At 42.5% G+C, this 18,845-nt stretch overlaps 2 protein-coding genes across 3 annotated transcripts; one reads left to right on the top strand and one right to left on the bottom strand.

Moving 5' to 3' along the window:
- Nucleotides 1-3,678: 3,678 nt before the first annotated feature.
- LOC118560305 (intraflagellar transport protein 57 homolog) lies at nucleotides 3,679-6,640 on the bottom strand. The gene is made up of 4 exons (XM_036131220.1): nucleotides 6,627-6,640; nucleotides 6,360-6,534; nucleotides 5,904-6,092; nucleotides 3,679-3,720 (listed from the first exon to the last, which is right to left on the bottom strand). The coding sequence occupies exons 1-4, from the start codon at nucleotides 6,638-6,640 to the stop codon at nucleotides 3,679-3,681; spliced, it is 420 nt and encodes a 139-aa protein (XP_035987113.1).
- An 881-nt stretch (nucleotides 6,641-7,521) lies between these two features.
- LOC110367373 (tripartite motif-containing protein 16-like) lies at nucleotides 7,522-13,431 on the top strand. 2 transcript variants are annotated; one of them, XM_036131256.1, is made up of 2 exons: nucleotides 7,522-7,545; nucleotides 10,853-13,431. In XM_036131256.1, exons 1-2 carry the CDS (start codon nucleotides 7,522-7,524, stop codon nucleotides 12,521-12,523), a joined length of 1,695 nt encoding a protein of 564 aa, XP_035987149.1. In that variant the 3' UTR covers nucleotides 12,524-13,431. The 2 variants fall into 2 exon arrangements, with proteins under 2 accessions (XP_035987149.1, XP_035987148.1); XM_036131255.1 differs by lacking the exon at nucleotides 7,522-7,545 and having other exon boundaries at nucleotides 10,838-13,430.
- Nucleotides 13,432-18,845: the final 5,414 nt, after the last annotated feature.

Below are 18,845 nucleotides of genomic sequence, written 5' to 3'. Positions count from 1 at the left end.
TTAAAATTTGGATTTGAACAGGTTATTTTAAAAGAGTCCAATCTAAAAGCTAACTATTAGCTGTATGTTTGAGGTGCTTGTCTATTTCTGTACATTAATGGAGGGAAAGTGACTCCAGTTTGCACATACTCATTTGGAGAGTCCACAATTACTTGGCAATTTATAAACGATCCTATTCTTCAAAAGTGACTTCATGACATATCATGGAGGATGGCTCATGGGATTCTGCCGGTCAGGACCGTCATGCACTCCCAGGACATGTCAGCTATATCTACGTACTCCCGACCTGGTTGTGGCGCGCCTGAGTCGGTGAGGCACCTGGTCTAAGAGTGCAGTGCTGCCGTAGACCAGTGGGCGAAGCCTGGTTCCTTGCAATTCCCGTACTTACCAGCAGGGGAGGTCCTTCTTACCAGCGTGGATTCTTAATGGGTGAGCTGCAGCACACAAGTTGTAAAGAACACTGTGCCAAGCATTAGCTCACCCTTGCTGCCATCAAAGATACCATATAGACCTCCAGAAACTTGCTGGTGAGAAAGCACAAGCAGATTCCCCCCGTGGCTGTGATCCAGGTGGCAGAAGCAAAACAAAGCCCGGCACAGCTGCAAGCTGCTGGGAGCAAAGAGAGGACACAGCCACAAAGAAGCATCGCCTCTGTGCCCATTCGGACGAAGGAACCAGAGCCACACAGGAAAAGGTCAAAGCAGCAGCGGCCTGGCTCTCCGGGTGAGGCAGGTGGGCAGGAGCATCAGGGTGGGCATCCCTTCTAACCATCAACACTGTTTGCAAGAATGGGGCATTAATTTGAAACTGTTAAGACATCACCTCACTCCTGTGTAGATTTTAAACGTGCAGTGTCAGTTTTAAAATGTTCTATGTGAAAATCTCATACAAACCATTTTTAAATATTATTTAAAACATTGACATTATGACCAAAGTCTGAGAGACAACCTTGGCCCCAGTTCCTACCTCCTACATGCCCCAGCATGCCAATCAACAAGCTGAGCTTTTAGGAGTTAGCTGTAGTTTTGTTTTCTGCCCTCTGGTTCTAGTATTTGGATATGCAGGGAGGGTGACCTTGTGACAGTCAGCTGCAAGGCTGGTCTGAGGCTTCTTCACTTTTCTTTGTTTTGGTCAAGATTCCCAGCTCTGTTGATTTATTATGTGATTATCATTTTTCTTTAACACTAACTTCAACCTCTGCTATTGGTCAGAACTTTATATGTTATCTGTCCTTTGACCATCCTTAATGTATGGAGAGAAACAGGTTGTTAAAACCTTTGTGCCTCAGGACATGGAAAACATCATGCTTATGATACATAAAAACGCTGATTACCTCTGTGGCAGACTGGTGAAATCTCCAGGGTGTAACCTAGCCCCTGACCAATTGACTACTGGATATTACCCACAGCTCATAAAATCCTCTTAGTTTGAAGGATTCTTTAAAGTAGTACAACAAGTCAGTACCACTATCATACAGACTTGACAGATTCTATGCCGGATGCACTTCATGACACAAAAGGGCTTTAAACACCGACACTTCTCAAGAATCCCCAAATTGTTCCTCTGGCCACCTTCGTAGTACAAGTGCTCCTCTACAATGAAAACTTTATCAACTGTCAGTGCCCCCTTCAAGATTCACCGATCCACAACCAGGATCAGAAGGACAATAGAAGGCAATCACTCCCTCCACCAATCTCCTGCCTAGCTCAACCTGTGTGGAACTACTCACCTCATCTACACCAGTAAGAATTTGTCTCCTTTCCTTTTACAACACATTCTCAATCCATTCCAGTTTAAGTTAGTAATCCACTTACCTTTCCTTTTAAAGAGGCGCCTTTTTCTTGAGGCAGACGCCACATTGTTCACCTCATACAAGTGGTAATCAGATTCTCTTCTTCTTTAGATCTAATATTCCTGGAGTTCTCACACTTACCTTTGCTGTCTCTCCTTAACAGAAATCTGTTTTGTCTGTCAGTACTCAGAAGCTGGATTCCAGCGTATTGTTCCTCAGTCCCTCCATCTGTTTTGACAACTCTTGTTAAGAACCGCCCTCCTGGCACACCTGCCTGTCCATCCTTCAGAGATTCACCATAGTCACCTTGCCTGCACCAGTAAGAAACCTTCTCCACACATTTTACAACACATTCTGAACCCATTTCAGTTTCAGATATGAACCCACTTACTTCTCCCTTTAAAGACCAGCAGGTCTCCTGAGGAAGACTACAGACTGTTCACCTCCTACAAGTGGTAATTCAGCTCTCTTCTTCTTTGAGAATAATGTTCCTGGAGTTCTGACATTTGCCTTTGCTGTCTCTTCTTAACAGAAATCTGTTTTCTTTGTCAATCCAGCATACTGTTTCTCTTTCCTGGATTCTGTTTATTGAACTCTCCTTAAAAATCTCCACGCAGATTTTCTGGCTGACCTCCTGGAACAATGGCTCTTCTTTAAATCATCGTTCCCTCACCTCCTGGTGAACCCTCCAACATTTCACAGAGCCACAACTCACACCTTGACAGGAAAGACAAAAGACACTTTTCATCTCCACCAATCTCCTGCCTAACTCAACCAGTGTGGATAAAGTCGTCTTGTCTGCACCAGTAAGAAACCATCTCCACACATTCTCAACCTTCACACATTTCACTTTCAGATAGTAACCCATTACCTTTCCCCTTAGTGCCGTCCTGGGTTCTTGATCCATAGCAAGAAGAATCATCAAACTTTGCAGATTCACCAATAAACCTTTTAAACTTTCCTTTGGTTTCCATGATTATTACCTGGGTGAAACTTTCATTCTATAAGGAACATGACATTAGCTGGTCAAGAAGATGGCTGGGTCGATGGATGATTACCCATCTTTCTCAAATGATAAAATAAAGTTAGTCAAGAAAGTCAAATAGCAGAAGAACCTGCAGAAAAATGTACACATTTGAATTATCTATGTTTTTTTAAAGTTACAAAATAGACTATTCTTGGATGTCATACATACATTTTCTGTTATTTGCTGTGATGCTCAGACCAGGTGAGGGGAGAAGGATGTTGTCCATTAATCAAGCTGATTGCCCGTTTGGGAAAAAGTGCTGAGAAACCTGCTGGACCTGGAACAAAGATGATCTGATGATCCTGAGTGAAATCTGTTCATGTGTGGTGTGCTAGCTGTCTGACCGGAAACCACACACTGTACGACCAAACCTGTTATATCTACGATTTTGTAGCGTGATGTGTGGTGTCTCTCAGGCTTTGGAGATCGCCGACAATTTTAAAGTCTTGCCACGTGAACCAGCCTTTATACCTCAGACTTCCAGTACCAGACACACTTCTGTAATCTGCAGAATTACTCAGATGACTTTACAGTCATTGGACGCATCAGAGATGGACAGGAAGCTGAGTCCAGGGAGCTGATGGACCGCTTTGTGGCATGGTGTGGAAACAATCATCTCATTCTAAATGTGTATAAAACACAGGCGATGATTGTAGATTTCAGGAGAAACTGGAGTAGTAACAATACTATTAGCATCTTGGGACCAGAAGTGGAGGCAGAGGAGAATAAATGCCTTGGTGTTCACCTGGACAACAGACTGGACTGGCGACCCAACTGTGAAGCTGTCAGCAAGAAGGGACAGAGCAGACTGGACTTCCTGAGGAAGCTAAGCTCCTTCAGGGTTTGCAGCAAGATGCTTCTAGAAGTCTGTTGTGTAGAGCGTGATCTCCTCTGCCATCATCTGTTTGGGTATCAGCATCAGAGAAACTGACTTAAAGAAGCTCAACAATCTGATAAAGAAGGCCGTTCTGTTCTGGAGATCCTTCTAGAACATCTACAGAGGACTTTGTAATGAAGGGATCCTTCATTAAATGAAGAACATTATGAGCAACCATGAGCATCTTCTTCATCAGACTGTCGCACAGCAACAGAGAGTCTTCAGTCAGAAGTTTCTGGTACAGGAGATCCTTCCTGCCTGTAGCCATCAGCGTTGACAACAGCTCATTGAAGAAACTCCAGTAACATGAGTTATACCAACATTTAATTTCCCTCTGGGGTTAAGAATGTAGTTTTAAATTAGAATTGAACTGGGAGGGATGGAGATGAGCAGATCTCCTAAACTGCCTCATTTGACAAGCAAAGAATCCTCAATGTTTCGTCAAGTACAGCCTCTGTTCTGCTGTTTTCTGTTATTAATCTTGTGGGTCTCTGACTATGGAACATTGTAACAGTAACATTCCTGACAGCGCCACATCCAGCTGCCTCTGAAAGATTTTCTGCGTCTCCTCCGTTATTAAAAAGCTGCCGTTGGCATAAAAACGGAGAGCAGCACAAAGAAATTGTTCAGAACTGAGAGTGTTCCCTCATTGTGTTAGAAAAGCGATGTGCGAGCTGAGAATAATTAAATAAATCATCTGACGACCCCAAAGAGCTTTCCACTGGTCAGTCATTCACCCATTCATGCACACATTCACACCCTGATGGTGGTGAGCTACATTGTAGCCACAGCTGCCCTGGAGCAGACTGACATAGGAGAGGCTGCCACATGCTGGGGCTAAATCTCACTGCAGAAAATAGAAATAATTTAAAACAATTAGGGGGAACATTGAGCAGCACTCTGGCTCCTATTGAAGCTGAGTTTGTTCTGAACTTAGCAGAAGAAGAAGATCTGAGCTTTTATCTGGCTCTGAAATGGCAGGTGCAGAAATAAACAAGTAGTGGTTGTTAAATAGTTAAATAGTTGTTGTTCAGAGGGACAGAGGACAATAAGCACGCTTTTATCAGGAGGTTTTCTTCCTCCTTCAGGCAGAGAGCTGCTGTGATTGGTGGAGGAGAAACAGGTTTTTATCCTGATGCTGCAGTAAGAGCAGAGCTGAGCTGCTCCTCTGAAACCTTTCTGTCATTATTCATGAAATCAGAGCAAATTAAGAACAGATAAGAAAACAAAATAGCTGCAGAACCACTCTTTATTCATCCAGGATGTTTCCTTCAATAATTTCCAGGTGAGAATTAATGAAGTGAAACAAAAACTGGAGGAAAAGGAATCAATTGGCCTAAGAGGATAAAAGAAACCATAAATATTACTAAACTATAATAACAGCAAATAGAAATACAAACACTGTATCAGCTGAAGGCCTTAGTCCTTTGTGAAATAAATGACAATGACGATTACAAAAACAGGGAAAAGGGAGAGTTTGGTTCTTTAGATGAGACAGTGGTTGAACAAAGCTTCTGAGTTCAAGAGCAACTTTCATCAGACACAACGAGCAAACTCTGTTCCTGCAGGGATTATTCAGACTGCTACCAATAAAAACAACCACATAAAGCATGTTTCTTTTTCATTTATAGCAGCTAAAAAACTCGGTCTGGAGGCAAAGGACTGCAGCATATCGTTATTTAGATGGAAGTAAATGAAATTTCTGTGCTGTGTTATATTATTGTGTTATATTATTATGTTATAAAGGTCATTAATTCCTGCTGCTACCTGATCATACTCGCTGCTTTATAACTGTAACCATTATAGTAATTACTGCAACCATGCACCATAGCTGCATCAATAACTATAATAACTTATGTGCAATAATCTATTTATATAAGGTGCTATAACCCGTGCAATAATCCTGAGCAATAATCTTGTATAAAGTGTATAATAACATATGTGCAATAACCTATTTATACATAGGAGTGTACAGAATTATATATAGCTGTATAACTGTATCTTACTGATTCTACTTACCTACTTTGACACCTTCTTCTGACTTTTGACTATTGAGCCGATGGGTCAAGTGAATTTCTCCATTGTGAGATCAATAAAGCTTATCTTACCTTATCTTATCTTATCTTATCTTATCTTATCTTATCTTATCTTATTTCAGGATCCTAACAACCCTCTGGTGCAGCATTGATCACTACTGAAACACACACGTGTCTCTGAGCAGTCAGCAAAGCAGCAATCTGACTGAAGCTTGTTTCCTTTGCTGAAATGTGGGAGAACCTGGTGAAGGTGAAGCCTCTCCTCTTCAGCGCCTCCTCAGCCAGGTGGTCCAGCACCAGGCAGACGTGCTCACCTGAGCCCGACTTCAGTCTGGAGGGAGGAAAGTCCACCTGGACACCCTGACAGAGACGGGAGAGACCATCCCTACATCTCTGCTGCTTCTCTTTCAACACTTTCATCCATTCAGCAGCTCATTCACCGTCACTGCAAACTTATTCAGCAGATTTACTGCAGCAGATAAAAAGCAGACGTTTGCTGAAAAAGGTGAGAAACCCCCAGCTGGAGCGTTTCAGCTAAGAAGCAGAGACAGAAACCACAGCGATGGCTTTAAATGGCCGCTGCTGCAGCAACTCAGCGCCGTTCTGGCTCCAGCATGATGGACTCACCAAGGCCCTGAGTTCTGCCAGGATGTTGGACACGGTGGCGTTGGGCTCGTCGTACTCCTGGGGCTCTGTGAACGGCCGCCCCGCCACGTTGATGAGCCAGGCAGCGATGAGGGTGAACATGTAGAACTGCTCGCCGGGGTTGGACGCCAGGTAGGGACTGGAGACAAAGTAATGTCTGCGCAGGAAGAGCAGAAGGCTTCATCAAGCTGCTCAACACGTTTCCTTCCAGCTGGGCTGGGATTTCAACCCACAACCGTTCTAGCAGACCTGCTGGAAACCATCCCTGACTTAGTTCAGGGTTCCTACTTTACACTTTTTAACGCCACTTGAAATAAAAAGTTAAGACCAACAAACTGCTTTACCCAAATGTTTATTTTAACATAAAGCGTTACTTTCTGGTCAGTAGAATGTTTCTAATTTTGAAAAACTTTCCATACAGGAAGAAAGCTAAAAGCACATAAATGGTAGATATATTTTTTAACAACTATTGAACTGAATTCATGAACTTTGTTTTGTTCCCTAGTAAAATAAACAACCATTTCTACATTTGGCTACCAAGGGCCCTTTGAGGGTTGGGGGGGGGGGGGGGGGGGGGTACTTCCTACCAGGGCCCTCTGACTAACCACAGGCCCTTAGGGTTCTTTTAGCGGGCTCCACAGCTGGCCCTGCTAGTCAGCCGTGGGCCCTGATGAAAGCACCCTCACCCTGGGACCTTGGTAAGAGTGGATGTGGAAGGGCCCTTGCCCTGCTTTTGGGCCCCTTGTGTAAATGGACGAGGGGTGGAGGATATTTTCAGCTGGCCCTATGACTACCAGGGCCCCTAGCCCTGCTTTTGCCTTATAACAATGGATGGTGTGTGGTGGGCCTCTGACTGATTTCGAGAGCCCCTACCAGGGGTCTCTGAATTACCACATGCTCCGGGTAAGGGTGCTTTTAGTGGGCCCCTCATGGATCCCAGCTAGTATGCTTAAAAGAGTTGGACTCTAGCTCGATCCACATGTAGTGTCATCGCTAATGCGGTACGGCGCACGTGACGTCACCGTCTCAAGAGCAACGCCCCTTTTGCCGCTTAGGTAGGGCATACAGGAGAGAACGCATACAGGAGAGAACGCACGGATAACAGATATGACCGACTTTACAGCCGTTAAACTTTCCCAAGACGATGTCCCAGGCACACGGATTACTGGTCGCACTGTCGAAGAACACACCAACCTTCAGCTCAAATGATGGCTTGAGGTTCGAGGGCTTAAAAAGACTGGAAAACTGGCCGAGTTGATGAACGGTAAGCTTTGTTTTTTTTTCCTGCGTGGCGATCATGGCAGCGTCGGCCGTTTTTTTTTTTTTTTTGTTGTTGTTTGCAATCACCGTCCAGGAATGGGTATATGTTTAATGTTTGTCTCATTTGAAATGTTTTTGAGTAAGCCTGGTAGCAGGCTATCATGTTAGCGCCTGCTAGCCTGGTAGCAGGCTATCATGTTAGCGCCTGCTACCATGATAGCCTATATGCTGTCATGGTAGCAGGCGCTACTTTATTAACATGTCGGCCACCAAAATACTCTTACCTTGACTTGATGTCGCTGGAATTGGGTCAGGATGTTCTTCGGTTGGGCCCTTTCCTCCGACAAAATGCTTGCTACATATGTAGGTGAATTTGGTAACTTTTTCCGGGTTGAACTGTTGTGTAGGCCGACCGCCCCGGTGTTCCAAGCGTACACATTTCTCCTTGGCAGTCTTGAAGAAAACATCCTTCATATACGGCCGATCAGCGTAACTCGAGTCGCTGTTGCACGTTCCATAGCAACAATGTTTAAAAACCATGGTCTTAGATTTGGAAAAAGCAGTCGTTTACCGAGTAAAACCTAGGCTAACGCACGTCTCTTACAGCGAAACAACGGCGGCTTTCCGGAGTTTGCCCCACTGCGTACCACGTGATGTGACGTCATCGTGACGTTGTGTTTCTAAAAATAGCTCGCGCGCGGTACCGCATTGTAACTGCACGGATCTCAGCATGGATCTCAGACATGTCGTCAATGACAAGACTTCAAATAACAAATGTGGCACTTGTGATGTGAGGTGTTAATTGTAAAATGAGACCTGTGTTTTACCATAGTAACAACCGGGGCTAAAAAAGGGGGAGAAACAAAGTGCTCTACCAAGTGCGATGTGTAATAAATTGGAGTAAAGAGAGAGCAACGGTCTTAAACTCTGGCATGAATGCAAAAGTGCTGTTTCATACAGATCCTGCGCACACACTTGATGTTCTTTTCATGCCTGACAATATGTCCAATAGCGAGCTCTCTTTAAAGGCTAACTCACTCGCTGCAGCATACCCTTCAGATTTGAACATGAGCCTGGCAGATGAACTGATACAATACAAATCATTCATATCAGAAAAAGAAAAATGTCCATGTAAAATGCTCAAAACCATGATTGATTTGGATTTACAGTCAACCTTTCCGAATGTCTACATAGCACTTAAACTTTTTTTTTGTTAACAATGAACTCATGATTAGGATGTGCCAAAACCGCTTGAACTCCCTGTCACTTCTGGCCATTGAATCAGACCTGGTTAGACAGCTTAATTTTGATGAATTAGTGGATGACTTTGCAAGAAGGAAGAGTAGAAAAAAAGTTAGATACAATGGATTATTAATGCCTGGGTTAGGGTTAATTGACAGGTTGTTTATCATTTCTCGTTTTAAAGTCTTGACAGTATATCTAATCGGAACTCCATTTATAGGTTCATGGCAAATTAGAATTTTCCAAATGTATCAAAACTCTCCCCTCTTTTAAAACGTGACACATGCAGGCTGTCACGCGATGCGTTCTATTGGATCACCGGCGCAAAAGCGCGACGGGTAGCCTATTAGTTTTTTTGTTTTATTCTGTTATAGCATGCTTCCTTGCCTTGCCTTGCCTTGCCAAGTGTAGATGGCAGAAAATAGTGAATAGAAAATGTAATGAACGTACAATTAGAGTCAAGGATTTAAACATAGTAAGTATAGTATGTGTGGCAAGAAGACAAATGGATCATACAGCTAATAGCAAGATTTAATGCAGCCACAATGATTTCAGGTAGGACAATATGGTTTCCTTTATCATATGCCCGCCATGGCAGCACTAGTTAGCAATAAAGTCTCCAGAAATATAATGCAACTGCGTCCGGTAGTGTGTGTCGTTATATCTTAGGTTAGATTTCATAGCTTCATAGCTTTTATAACTTGTCTCTCTGACAAGCTAAGACACACTTTTTACAACATCTCTCTGACAAGCTAATGCAAGCCCACCTTCCAACAACATTTTAGGCTACACGGTGCACTTCAGCTAACACCCCATGTCTAAACCTTAGCAAGTTGTTACTGTAATTTCATTGAACATATTGAGAGTGTTTCTGTAGTGCTTAGTTTCAACAATTTAATTCTCTTTGCATTTTTGAATTCACATCGTTTGAGATTGTGTGCATACAGCTGCACCTAGTATTTCTGCTAGGTTTCATTGAACTCTGGCTACTCCGTTGCAACACGAGTGGCTTAATGTGCCACGACCGGGCTAGCTATAGTTGTCCGTGAAGACGTAAAGCGACAAACCGCTTCAATTTATTCACAATCCACAATAACATGGTTTGTAAACTTTTTTTTATGGGTGCTGAGCGAATTCCTTGCCGAGGGGCCCAGACTACCCTTATCCAAACTTTCGGGATATCCCAGACGGGACGGGATATCCAAAGTTTGGATATCCCGTCCCGTCTGGAAGACAGGGATGGGAGTGTTGTTCTGTCCTGAAGACTGAGCAGAAAACCAGCAAACATGTGTTTTGTACTATAAAAACTATTTATTTAGTTTTGTAATATATTTTGTGTTTTTGTTGTTTAAACAAACTGATTTTTTTTCTAAACGGCTGGATTCTTTTTAGGTGTAAATACGCAAAGCGTCCACCAGATGTCGCCGTTGTAGCATCTAAATCAGCGTCTGTTGAACTTTAAACGGATTAAAACTGATTAGTTTTGATGGGAGCAAAGAAAGAAAGATTTCCTGCAGAGCTCGCCAGGAAAGCAGAAACTTCCCACAATATTTCAGCTGAGAGTTACTGGAAAGTTCAACCAAAACCTCTCATAACCGGATATTTGTGCCGGAAGACAATGCTGAACCCTTCAAAATAAAATGCTTACAAAAATAAAGAAAGAAAGGTGAGAAAAATATTTTTTTTTCTTGGTGTATGTACACTTTTAGTATAGATTCCCGACAATGTTGTATAAATGAGGCCCTGCTCCTTATTCTGCAGGCTGTAAAACCTGATAACCCTCCCTGTTCTTCCTGCTCTCAGACACACCTTGAAGCTGGTGGAGCAACATCTGCTGGAGCTGAAAGCTGATTGGCTGCAGCCTCTCTGCTCTGACACGTGATTCGTAGATCAGAGCTCAGAGCTGTTGCTGTTTTCAGGAAATGAAACTCACACAGTCACTGTGACTGAGAGGAGAAATGGAGCAGAACCAGCTGGACCGAGAAACCTTGTCCTGTTCGATCTGTCTGGATCTACTGAAGGATCCGGTGACTATTCCCTGTGGACACAGCTACTGTATGAAGTGTATTAAAAACTTCTGGGATGAAGAGGATCACAAAGGAATCCACAGCTGCCCTCAGTGCAGGGAGACCTTCACACCGAGGCCCGTTCTGAAGACAAACACCATGTTAGCAGCTTTAGTGGAGCAGCTGAAGAAGACTGGACTCCAAGCTGCTCCTGCTGATCTCTGCTATGCTGGACCTGAAGATGTGGCCTGTGATTTCTGCTCTGGAAGAAAACTGAAAGCCATCAAGTCCTGTTTAGTCTGTCTGGCCTCTTTCTGTCAGAAACACCTTCAGCCTCATTATGATGTGGCTCCACTAAAGAAACACAAGCTGGTGGAGCCCTCCAAGAACCTCCAGGAGAACATCTGCTCTCGTCATGATGAGGTAATGAAGATGTTCTGTCGTACTGATCAGAAGTGTATCTGTTATCTCTGCTCTGTGGATGAACATAAAGGCCACGACACAGTGTCAGCTGCAGCAGAAAGGACTGAGAGGCAGAGAGAGCTGGAGGTGAGACGAGAAAACATCCAGCAGAGAATCCAGGACAGAGAGAAAGATGTGAAGCTGCTTCAACAGGAGCTGGAGGCCATCAAGCACTCTGCTGATAAAACAGTGGAGGACAGTGAGAAGATCTTCACTCAGCTGATCCGTCTCATCCAGAAAAGAAGCTCTGATGTGAAGCAGCAGATCAGATCCCAGCAGGAAACTGAAGGGAGTCGAGTCAAAGAGCTTCAGGAGAAGCTGGAGCAGGAGATCACTGAGCTGAAGAGGAAAGACGCTGAGCTGAAGCAGCTCTCAGACACAGAGGATCACAACCAGTTTCTCCACAACTACCCCTCACTGTCAGCACTCAGTGAGTCTACACACTCATCCAGCATCAAGATCCGTCCTCTGAGCTACTTTGAGGATGTGACAGCAGCTGTGTCAGAGCTCAGAGATCAACTACAGGACATCCTGAGAGACGCATGGACAAACATCTCACTGAGACTCACTGAGGTGGATGTTTCACTGTCAGAACCAGAACCAAAGAGCAGAGCTGGATTCTTGAGATATTCATGTGAAATCACACTGGATCCAAACACAGCACACAATGATCTGTTACTATCAGAGGGGAACAGGAAGGTGACATTTATGGATCAACCTCAGTCTTATTCTAGTCATCCAGACAGATTCACTGGTTGGCCTCAGGTTCTGAGTAGAGAGAGTCTGACTGGACGTTGTTACTGGGAGGTGGAGAGGAGAAAGAAAGTTTATGTATCAGTCGCATACAAGAATATCAGCAGAGCAGGAGGAGGGAATGAATGTGGATTTGGACATAATGACAAATCTTGGGCATTATATTGTTACCAAGGAGGTTATAAATTTGGTCACAACAACATCTGGACCTCCATCTCAGGTCCTGGTTCCTCCAGAGTAGGAGTGTACCTGGATCACAGAGCAGGTATTCTGTCCTTCTACAGCGTCTCTGAAACCATGACTCTCCTCCACAGAGTCCAGACCACCTTCACTCAGCCGCTACATGCTGGGGTTTGGTTAAATGCAATTTTAACTCAAATTTTAGGCACCGAGAACTCTGCAGAGTTTTGTAAACTCAAGTAAACTGAAAAATTTCTGATCTGTGTGATTCCTTCTAAAGTTTTTAATTAAATCATTTTAGTGTCTTTTCTGTTTTGTGTTCAGGTTTTTCACATCATTCTCTTATAGTTAAAATCTAAACTTCTCTCAGTTTTTTTTCTAGGTTTATTTAAGTTTATTTAGGTTATTTAAGTATTTTCTAGCCAATTAAGTTAGTATAGGAAAACTCAATTTATTTCAAAATGTGATTTCTTCAACAATAAAAATGTTACTGAGGTTTTAAAGTTTGAAGAAGCTTCTTTGATCTTTTAATTGATCTTTCTCCCAAAATGTAAATTAAGTCTTTAGACGTTCATCAATTTAAGCAAATTAAACATTCCTTTCAGTTTTCTTCATGAATGGTAATTAAAAATTGAGCGTGAAAACTTAAATTTTCATTTCAAAAGTTTATTTCAAACCTGCACACATTTTACAATACATATACTGATAAACAATACATATGCATGGCTTGAAAGGGGAATGGAAGAAGCAAAAGCTTATACATGTCCAATCCCCTCCCGCTCATCCCAGGGACACTCCCAAGACCTGCAAACGACACATCCACACTCATGCATACAAGACAACACACTGGCCCAACTATCTCCTTCCCTACACCACACCACCCTCATAGAACATCACTCACTCTCTTCCAGGTATTTTCTCAGGACATCCCGCTTAAATATTTTTTAAAAAAGATTTATGTTTTCACAACACTTTTGTTCCTCCGCTAAACTATTCCAGAGGGTGACACCACGACTTGAGATGCACATTGATTTCAATGTAGTTCTTACTTTTGGTTACACTTTTACATGTTTGTTAAAGTGTAAAAATGTGCATGTCTGTGACATATTCCCAAATAAATCACCATTTTCATGGTTACAACTAAAATCTCAGATGCTTTCATTTACTGAACCTTTGCAGGTGATGAACACGAACCTGAACCCTGGATCTCATCACCAGATGATGCATTTTTCCTACTAGCAGATAAAAAGTTTTCTCTGATTCTGAAATATATTGATTATACAGTGAATTACATAGAAGGAAAATGTGTAATTTGAATCATTTTATTCCCAGTTTACAAACTAGAGCAAGGAACCTTAACAGGTTCTTCACCCGTTTCGAGTCCCCTAACACCGGACCCCTCCCTGCCCTAAACTCTCCACACGACTCCAACGACCAGCCATCCAGAGACCTACCCTCCCCCCTGCTGTCACCATCACCAACACCAGAGCCATCCACACCTCCGGCCCTACCTCCCTCCCCCCTCACAATCTCACCAATGCAGGTGAGAGGTCAGCTGATGAGGCTGAAACAAAGGAAAGCCTCAGGACCGGACGGCATCCCCCCCAGGCTGCTGAGGACCTGTGCAGATGAGCTCTGTGAGGTCCTCAGCTACATCTACAACCTGAGCCTCAGCCTGGGGGTGGTACCCACCCTGTGGAAGACCTCCTGTGTGGTACCGTTTCCCAAAACGCTGCACGCCAGGGAACCGGCCCACTTCAGACCAGCCACCCTGACCTCCCACCTGATAAAGACCATGGAGCGCCTCATCCTAGCTCACCTTCGCACCATGGTGAGCCCCACCCTGGACCCGCTGCAGTTTGCCTACCGGCCCAACATCGGAGTAGAGGACGCCATCATCTACCTGCTGCAGCGGGCGCTCACCCACCTGGAGACCACCGGGAGCGCTGTGAGAGTCATGTTCTTTGACTTCTCCAGCGCTTTCAACACCATCAGACCGGTGCTGCTGAGGGAGAAGCTGGAGGACACTAGGGTGGACAAACATCTGGCTAACTGGACCATGGACTACCTCACTGACCGCCCTCAGCACGTGCGGCTGCACGGCTGTCAGTCAGAGGTGGCAGTCTGCAGCACCGAGGCCCCCCAGGGCACCGTTCTGTCTCCGTTTCTTTTAACCCTTTACACCTCGGACTTCACCTACAACACGGACAGCTGCCACCTTCAGAAGTTCTCTGATGACTCGGCCATCGTGGGCTGTGTGTCTGAGGGGAACGAGCTGGAGTACCGGTCAGTCATCATGAACTTTGTGGACTGGTGTGAGAGGAACCATCTGTGCTTAAACACCAGTAAGACCAAGGAGATGATGATGGACTTCAGGAGAAGACCTCCACCTCACTCACCTGTGAACATCCAGGGGCAGGACATAGAAACTGTGGAGAATTTCAAATACCTGGGTGTTCATGTCAACAATAAACTGGACTGGACTCATAACACTGATGCTCTGTATAAGAAGGGCCAGAGCCGCCTCCACCTCCTCAGGAGGCTGAGGTCCTTTGGAGTGAGCAGATCTCTGCTTAAGACCTTCTATGACTCTGTGGTGGCCTCAGCCCTCCTCTACGCTGTTGTCTGCTGGGCTCCTGGCAGCACAGAGCGGGACAGAAAGAGGCTGAATAAGCTGGTGAGGAAGGCCACTTCTGTCCTGGGCTGCACTCTGGACTCTGTGGAGGAAGTGGCTGAGAGGAGGGTGTTGTCCAAGCTCACATCCATCATGGACAACACCTTCCACCCCCTGTACCAGACTGTAGAGGAGCTGAGCAGCTCCTTTAGTGCCAGACTTAGACATCCTGTCTGTAAAAAGGAGCGCTACCGCAGGTCATTCATTCCTGCTGCTACCAGATTATAAAATGCTGCACTATGACTGTGACCACAACTGTTATAAGTAACATGCAATAACTAATGTACAATAATATGCAACTCATGTAAATTTAATCTCTGGACTATACATATAACTGTATAGCTGTTACAATTACTGTAACAAGTGTTTTGCAGTAACTACGTGCAATAATGTGCTGTGTTTATTATTATTATTATTATTATTATTATTATTATTATTATTATTATTGTGTTATATTATTATGTTATAAAGGTCACTCATTCCTGCTGCTACCTGATCATACTCGCTGCTTTATAAGTGTAACTATTAGAGTAACGACTGCAACCATGCACCATAGCTGCAACAAAACCTGTAATAACTTATGTGCAATAAGCTATTTAAACAAGGTGCTATAATCCGTGCATTAAGCCTGTGCAATAATCCTGTATAAACTGTATAATAACATATGTGCAATAACATATTTATACATAGGAGTGTACAGAATTGTATATTATATATAGCTGTATAACTGTATCTAACTGATTCTACTTACCTACTTTGACACCTTCTTCTGACTTTTGACTATTGAGCCGATGGGTCAAGTGAATTTCTCCACTGTGAGATCAATAAAGCTTATCTTATCTGAAGCTGAACAACAGTAACACTATAAAAAGATAAAAACTGATTTTAAAAAGCTGCAAACACTGTTCTGACCTCCAGCTTTGATCATTTAGAAATGAACATATCTTTGTTTTTACGTCCAGTTTTATAAATCTGAGAAGAGCAGAGGAATCACATCAGGAATCCTCCACAGCAGATTTATCCACTAAAGTCTTTACAACAGCAGATTCTGAGCTTCTTGATTCATGTGAGCAGCTTCTCTGTCCAGCCTCTGGACGTTTCTGCTTTCTGTCAATTTAAAGCAAATATTAACTTTGGTTAAACGGTCAGTTTGCAACGGTCAAGGATGACGTCTCCTCTCTTTGTTCAAGCTTTGTTAGAAATAAACCAGCAGGATTCAGTCTGATGTTGAAGAAAACACATTTGCAGATATTTCATTCATGCAAGTTGACTTTCAGTCCCAATAAACTGAAATAATGAATTATTTTAACTTGATAATGTGAGTGAAATTAATTCAGAAATGTGTGCTGGTTAATCTGGGCGAGGACACTTTTTCTGCTTTTAAAATTTGGTTTAACTTGCAGTATTAAGTTAAAGCAACTTGCAATAATCAAGATCAATAACATGTCAGAACTATAAAAACAAGGTTTAAATAACTTTTCATTTGCTGTTTATATCAGCTTGATTAACTTTAATTTCTAAATTTAAACCAAGATCACTTTCTAAGGAGTTTACTTGTATTTTCAAGGCAGCAGGTGAATTTTCGTCTTCAATTAATGCCTCTTCAAATGCTGTAGAGGGCGCTGTCCTCCTGGAAACAGTGATGAAGAGGAGGTTAAAGCTGCTGCACTCAGGGCGTCAGCCTGATGAAGATTGAGCATTAATGCTGAGAGAAAGGCTGCAGACATGTTGGGCCTTCTTCACCAGGTGGGAGGTGCTCTCAGTCCAGGAGAACTCAGCAGATGGACTGCTTGGAACATGGCAGTGGATACAATTTTTTTTTTCTCTTAAATATTTTATTATTATTAATGATTAACATTTATAGCAAATATGGCATCAATCTCAAATAGGATCCTGACTTGAAATAGCACAATCACAGCTGATCCCATACATAGAAGGAAAAAACAAATATAGAAATGAGAGAATACATAATACATTTAATGAATACTAAATAAAGAATGTGTTATTAGAAAGAACTTAAAGAAAATATTCAATTTAAGCGATTCTAAAGTTTTTTCTCTTCTTGGGGTCCAAAAAAACGAATTCAACTTTTAGAAAAGGAAGTTTGGACTATTGAGGAAATCCAGTGTTGCATATCCTCCCACAGAGCTTTCCTGAACACACAGTCATAAAATAGATGTTCTGTCGACTCAGCATCCCGTCACTAAATGAACGAGTTTAATTATCAACAGCAAAACGACGTCTGAGGGATTCTCTTGAGGTTAAACACCTGACAAGATCAAGAAGTGGATTTCCTTCACTTTTGGTGGAATGAGAAGATTTAAATAATTTGTTCAAACTTTTTTCTGTTGATCTCCTGAGAATAATTGTGAGACATAATCTGCATTTAATCCAGGAAGAAACAAAGAATATTTTAGAATTTGTACTTTTATTTGTAATATTTTGCCCATTAACCAAAAGCCCAGGAAGGAAAGAGGTTCTGAAAAATATATTTTTTGCTTTACGTACATTATTATGAGGGATAGTTTTAGTCATTTATTAACTCTTTGTATATATTTGCAAGTTATGTTTAGCTGAGGATGATGTAATATTTGAGGATTGGAGCCCAGGAATGGCCAGAGATAAGGCTGAGAACGTGGAGGAGACAAGAAGGTGGATGGAGGTTGTTTAATAGTCTAGGAAGTAAACTGGAATTGAAGGAAAATAGTTTGGATCAAGACAGAGTTGTTCATAGAAAGGTAGTGAGTGAGGAATTTAAAATAATACTCAAATTCAGGCCAGAAGATGAACAATGAGGGATACCTGAGCCCCAGTATACTTTGTGGAGATGTAGAATTAAATGTTTTAAATAATGTGGAAAAAGGTAGTGATAAAGAGAAAAAAACTGGAGTTTGTCCTGACAAACTGAACAGTTTGTCAGGACAAAAGGTTGTGTGGTGTTGTTGTTTTTTTTCAGGTGAACACCAGAGGGCGCTGTAGAGCAGCTGCTGGTTTCCTCTGTTAATCTTTAGCATCAACTGCTCTACTTAAAGCTTTAGTTGGTAATGTTGGAGAGCAACAAGATTTGAAGGTGGCTCCTCCTCCTCGTTTATAAAAGAGAAAATATTGGACAAACTTCTCTTAAACAATCAAGAAAGAAATTAAAGTTGACAGAATATGGAAGTGATTAAAATTATAAATAGCAAAGAATATGAATACCCAATAATAAATATAGATAAAGGAATATTTAAAAAGATAAAGCTGAATTATTGGCAAAAACATTAAGTAGGATTAATAACTTTAGTGATTGACAAAAAGAAATGGAAGTAACAAGCTGAAATATAAAACTTAAAAAACAATATTGATAAAACTGATAACTTACTAAACTCATCATTTAACAAAGCTGATCAGAACCTAGCCGTCATAAAGACTAAGAACACAGCACCAGGAAAAGATGGACCACCTCAGTTAATCCTCCACAGACGTCGTCTTAGAGCGGCTGAACACAGAGCTGGAAGGAGTCAGCCATTGTTGCCGTAGTCAAACCAGGAAAAGACGACACAAACCTGAAATTTATAGACCCACTGATTTAACATTGAATATGTGTGAGGTTCCCCGTCCTCATCACCTGGATCCTGTTAGTGAGGAAGTCACTGATCCAGAGCGGTGCTGATAATCCCAGGTTGTGGAGCTTTAGGACCAGCATGTCTGGAAGCTCGGAGGGAAAGGCTGAGCTGGAGTCACCAGGAGACCACAGTGTAAAAATGTCAATTATTAACAATGTTAAATACTTCTTAGAATTTAAAGCACTGTACTCATTGTATTGTTCATTAGTTTTGACCTATTTAACTGTTTACTAATGTGGATAATAACTATAAAAGTCCTCTACATCCCCTCCTTATGCTCCAAAAC

Source organism: Fundulus heteroclitus, unplaced genomic scaffold, assembly GCF_011125445.2.
Source record: "Fundulus heteroclitus isolate FHET01 unplaced genomic scaffold, MU-UCD_Fhet_4.1 scaffold_42, whole genome shotgun sequence".
NCBI lineage: Eukaryota > Metazoa > Chordata > Actinopteri > Cyprinodontiformes > Fundulidae > Fundulus > Fundulus heteroclitus.
The sequence above is the reverse complement of the archived record's forward strand: the minus strand, read 5'-3'. Positions and strand labels throughout refer to the sequence as shown.

What these genes read in the sequence shown, in the direction of transcription:
- LOC118560305 (XM_036131220.1), bottom strand. An exon ending in TGGCAGAACTCAGGGCCTTG is followed by an intron (nt 6,093 to 6,359) that starts GTGAGTCCATCA and finishes CGTCTCTGTCAG; the next exon opens with GGTGTCCAGGTGGACTTTCC. An exon ending in TGCTGACTGCTCAGAGACAC is followed by an intron (nt 3,721 to 5,903) that starts GTGTGTGTTTCA and finishes ATACCCAAACAG; the next exon opens with ATGATGGCAGAGGAGATCAC.
- LOC110367373 (XM_036131256.1), top strand. Translation starts at nt 7,522, where the DNA reads ATGTCCCAGGCACACGGATTACTG. An exon ending in CCCAGGCACACGGATTACTG is followed by an intron (nt 7,546 to 10,852) that starts GTCGCACTGTCG and finishes GAGCAGAACCAG; the next exon opens with CTGGACCGAGAAACCTTGTC.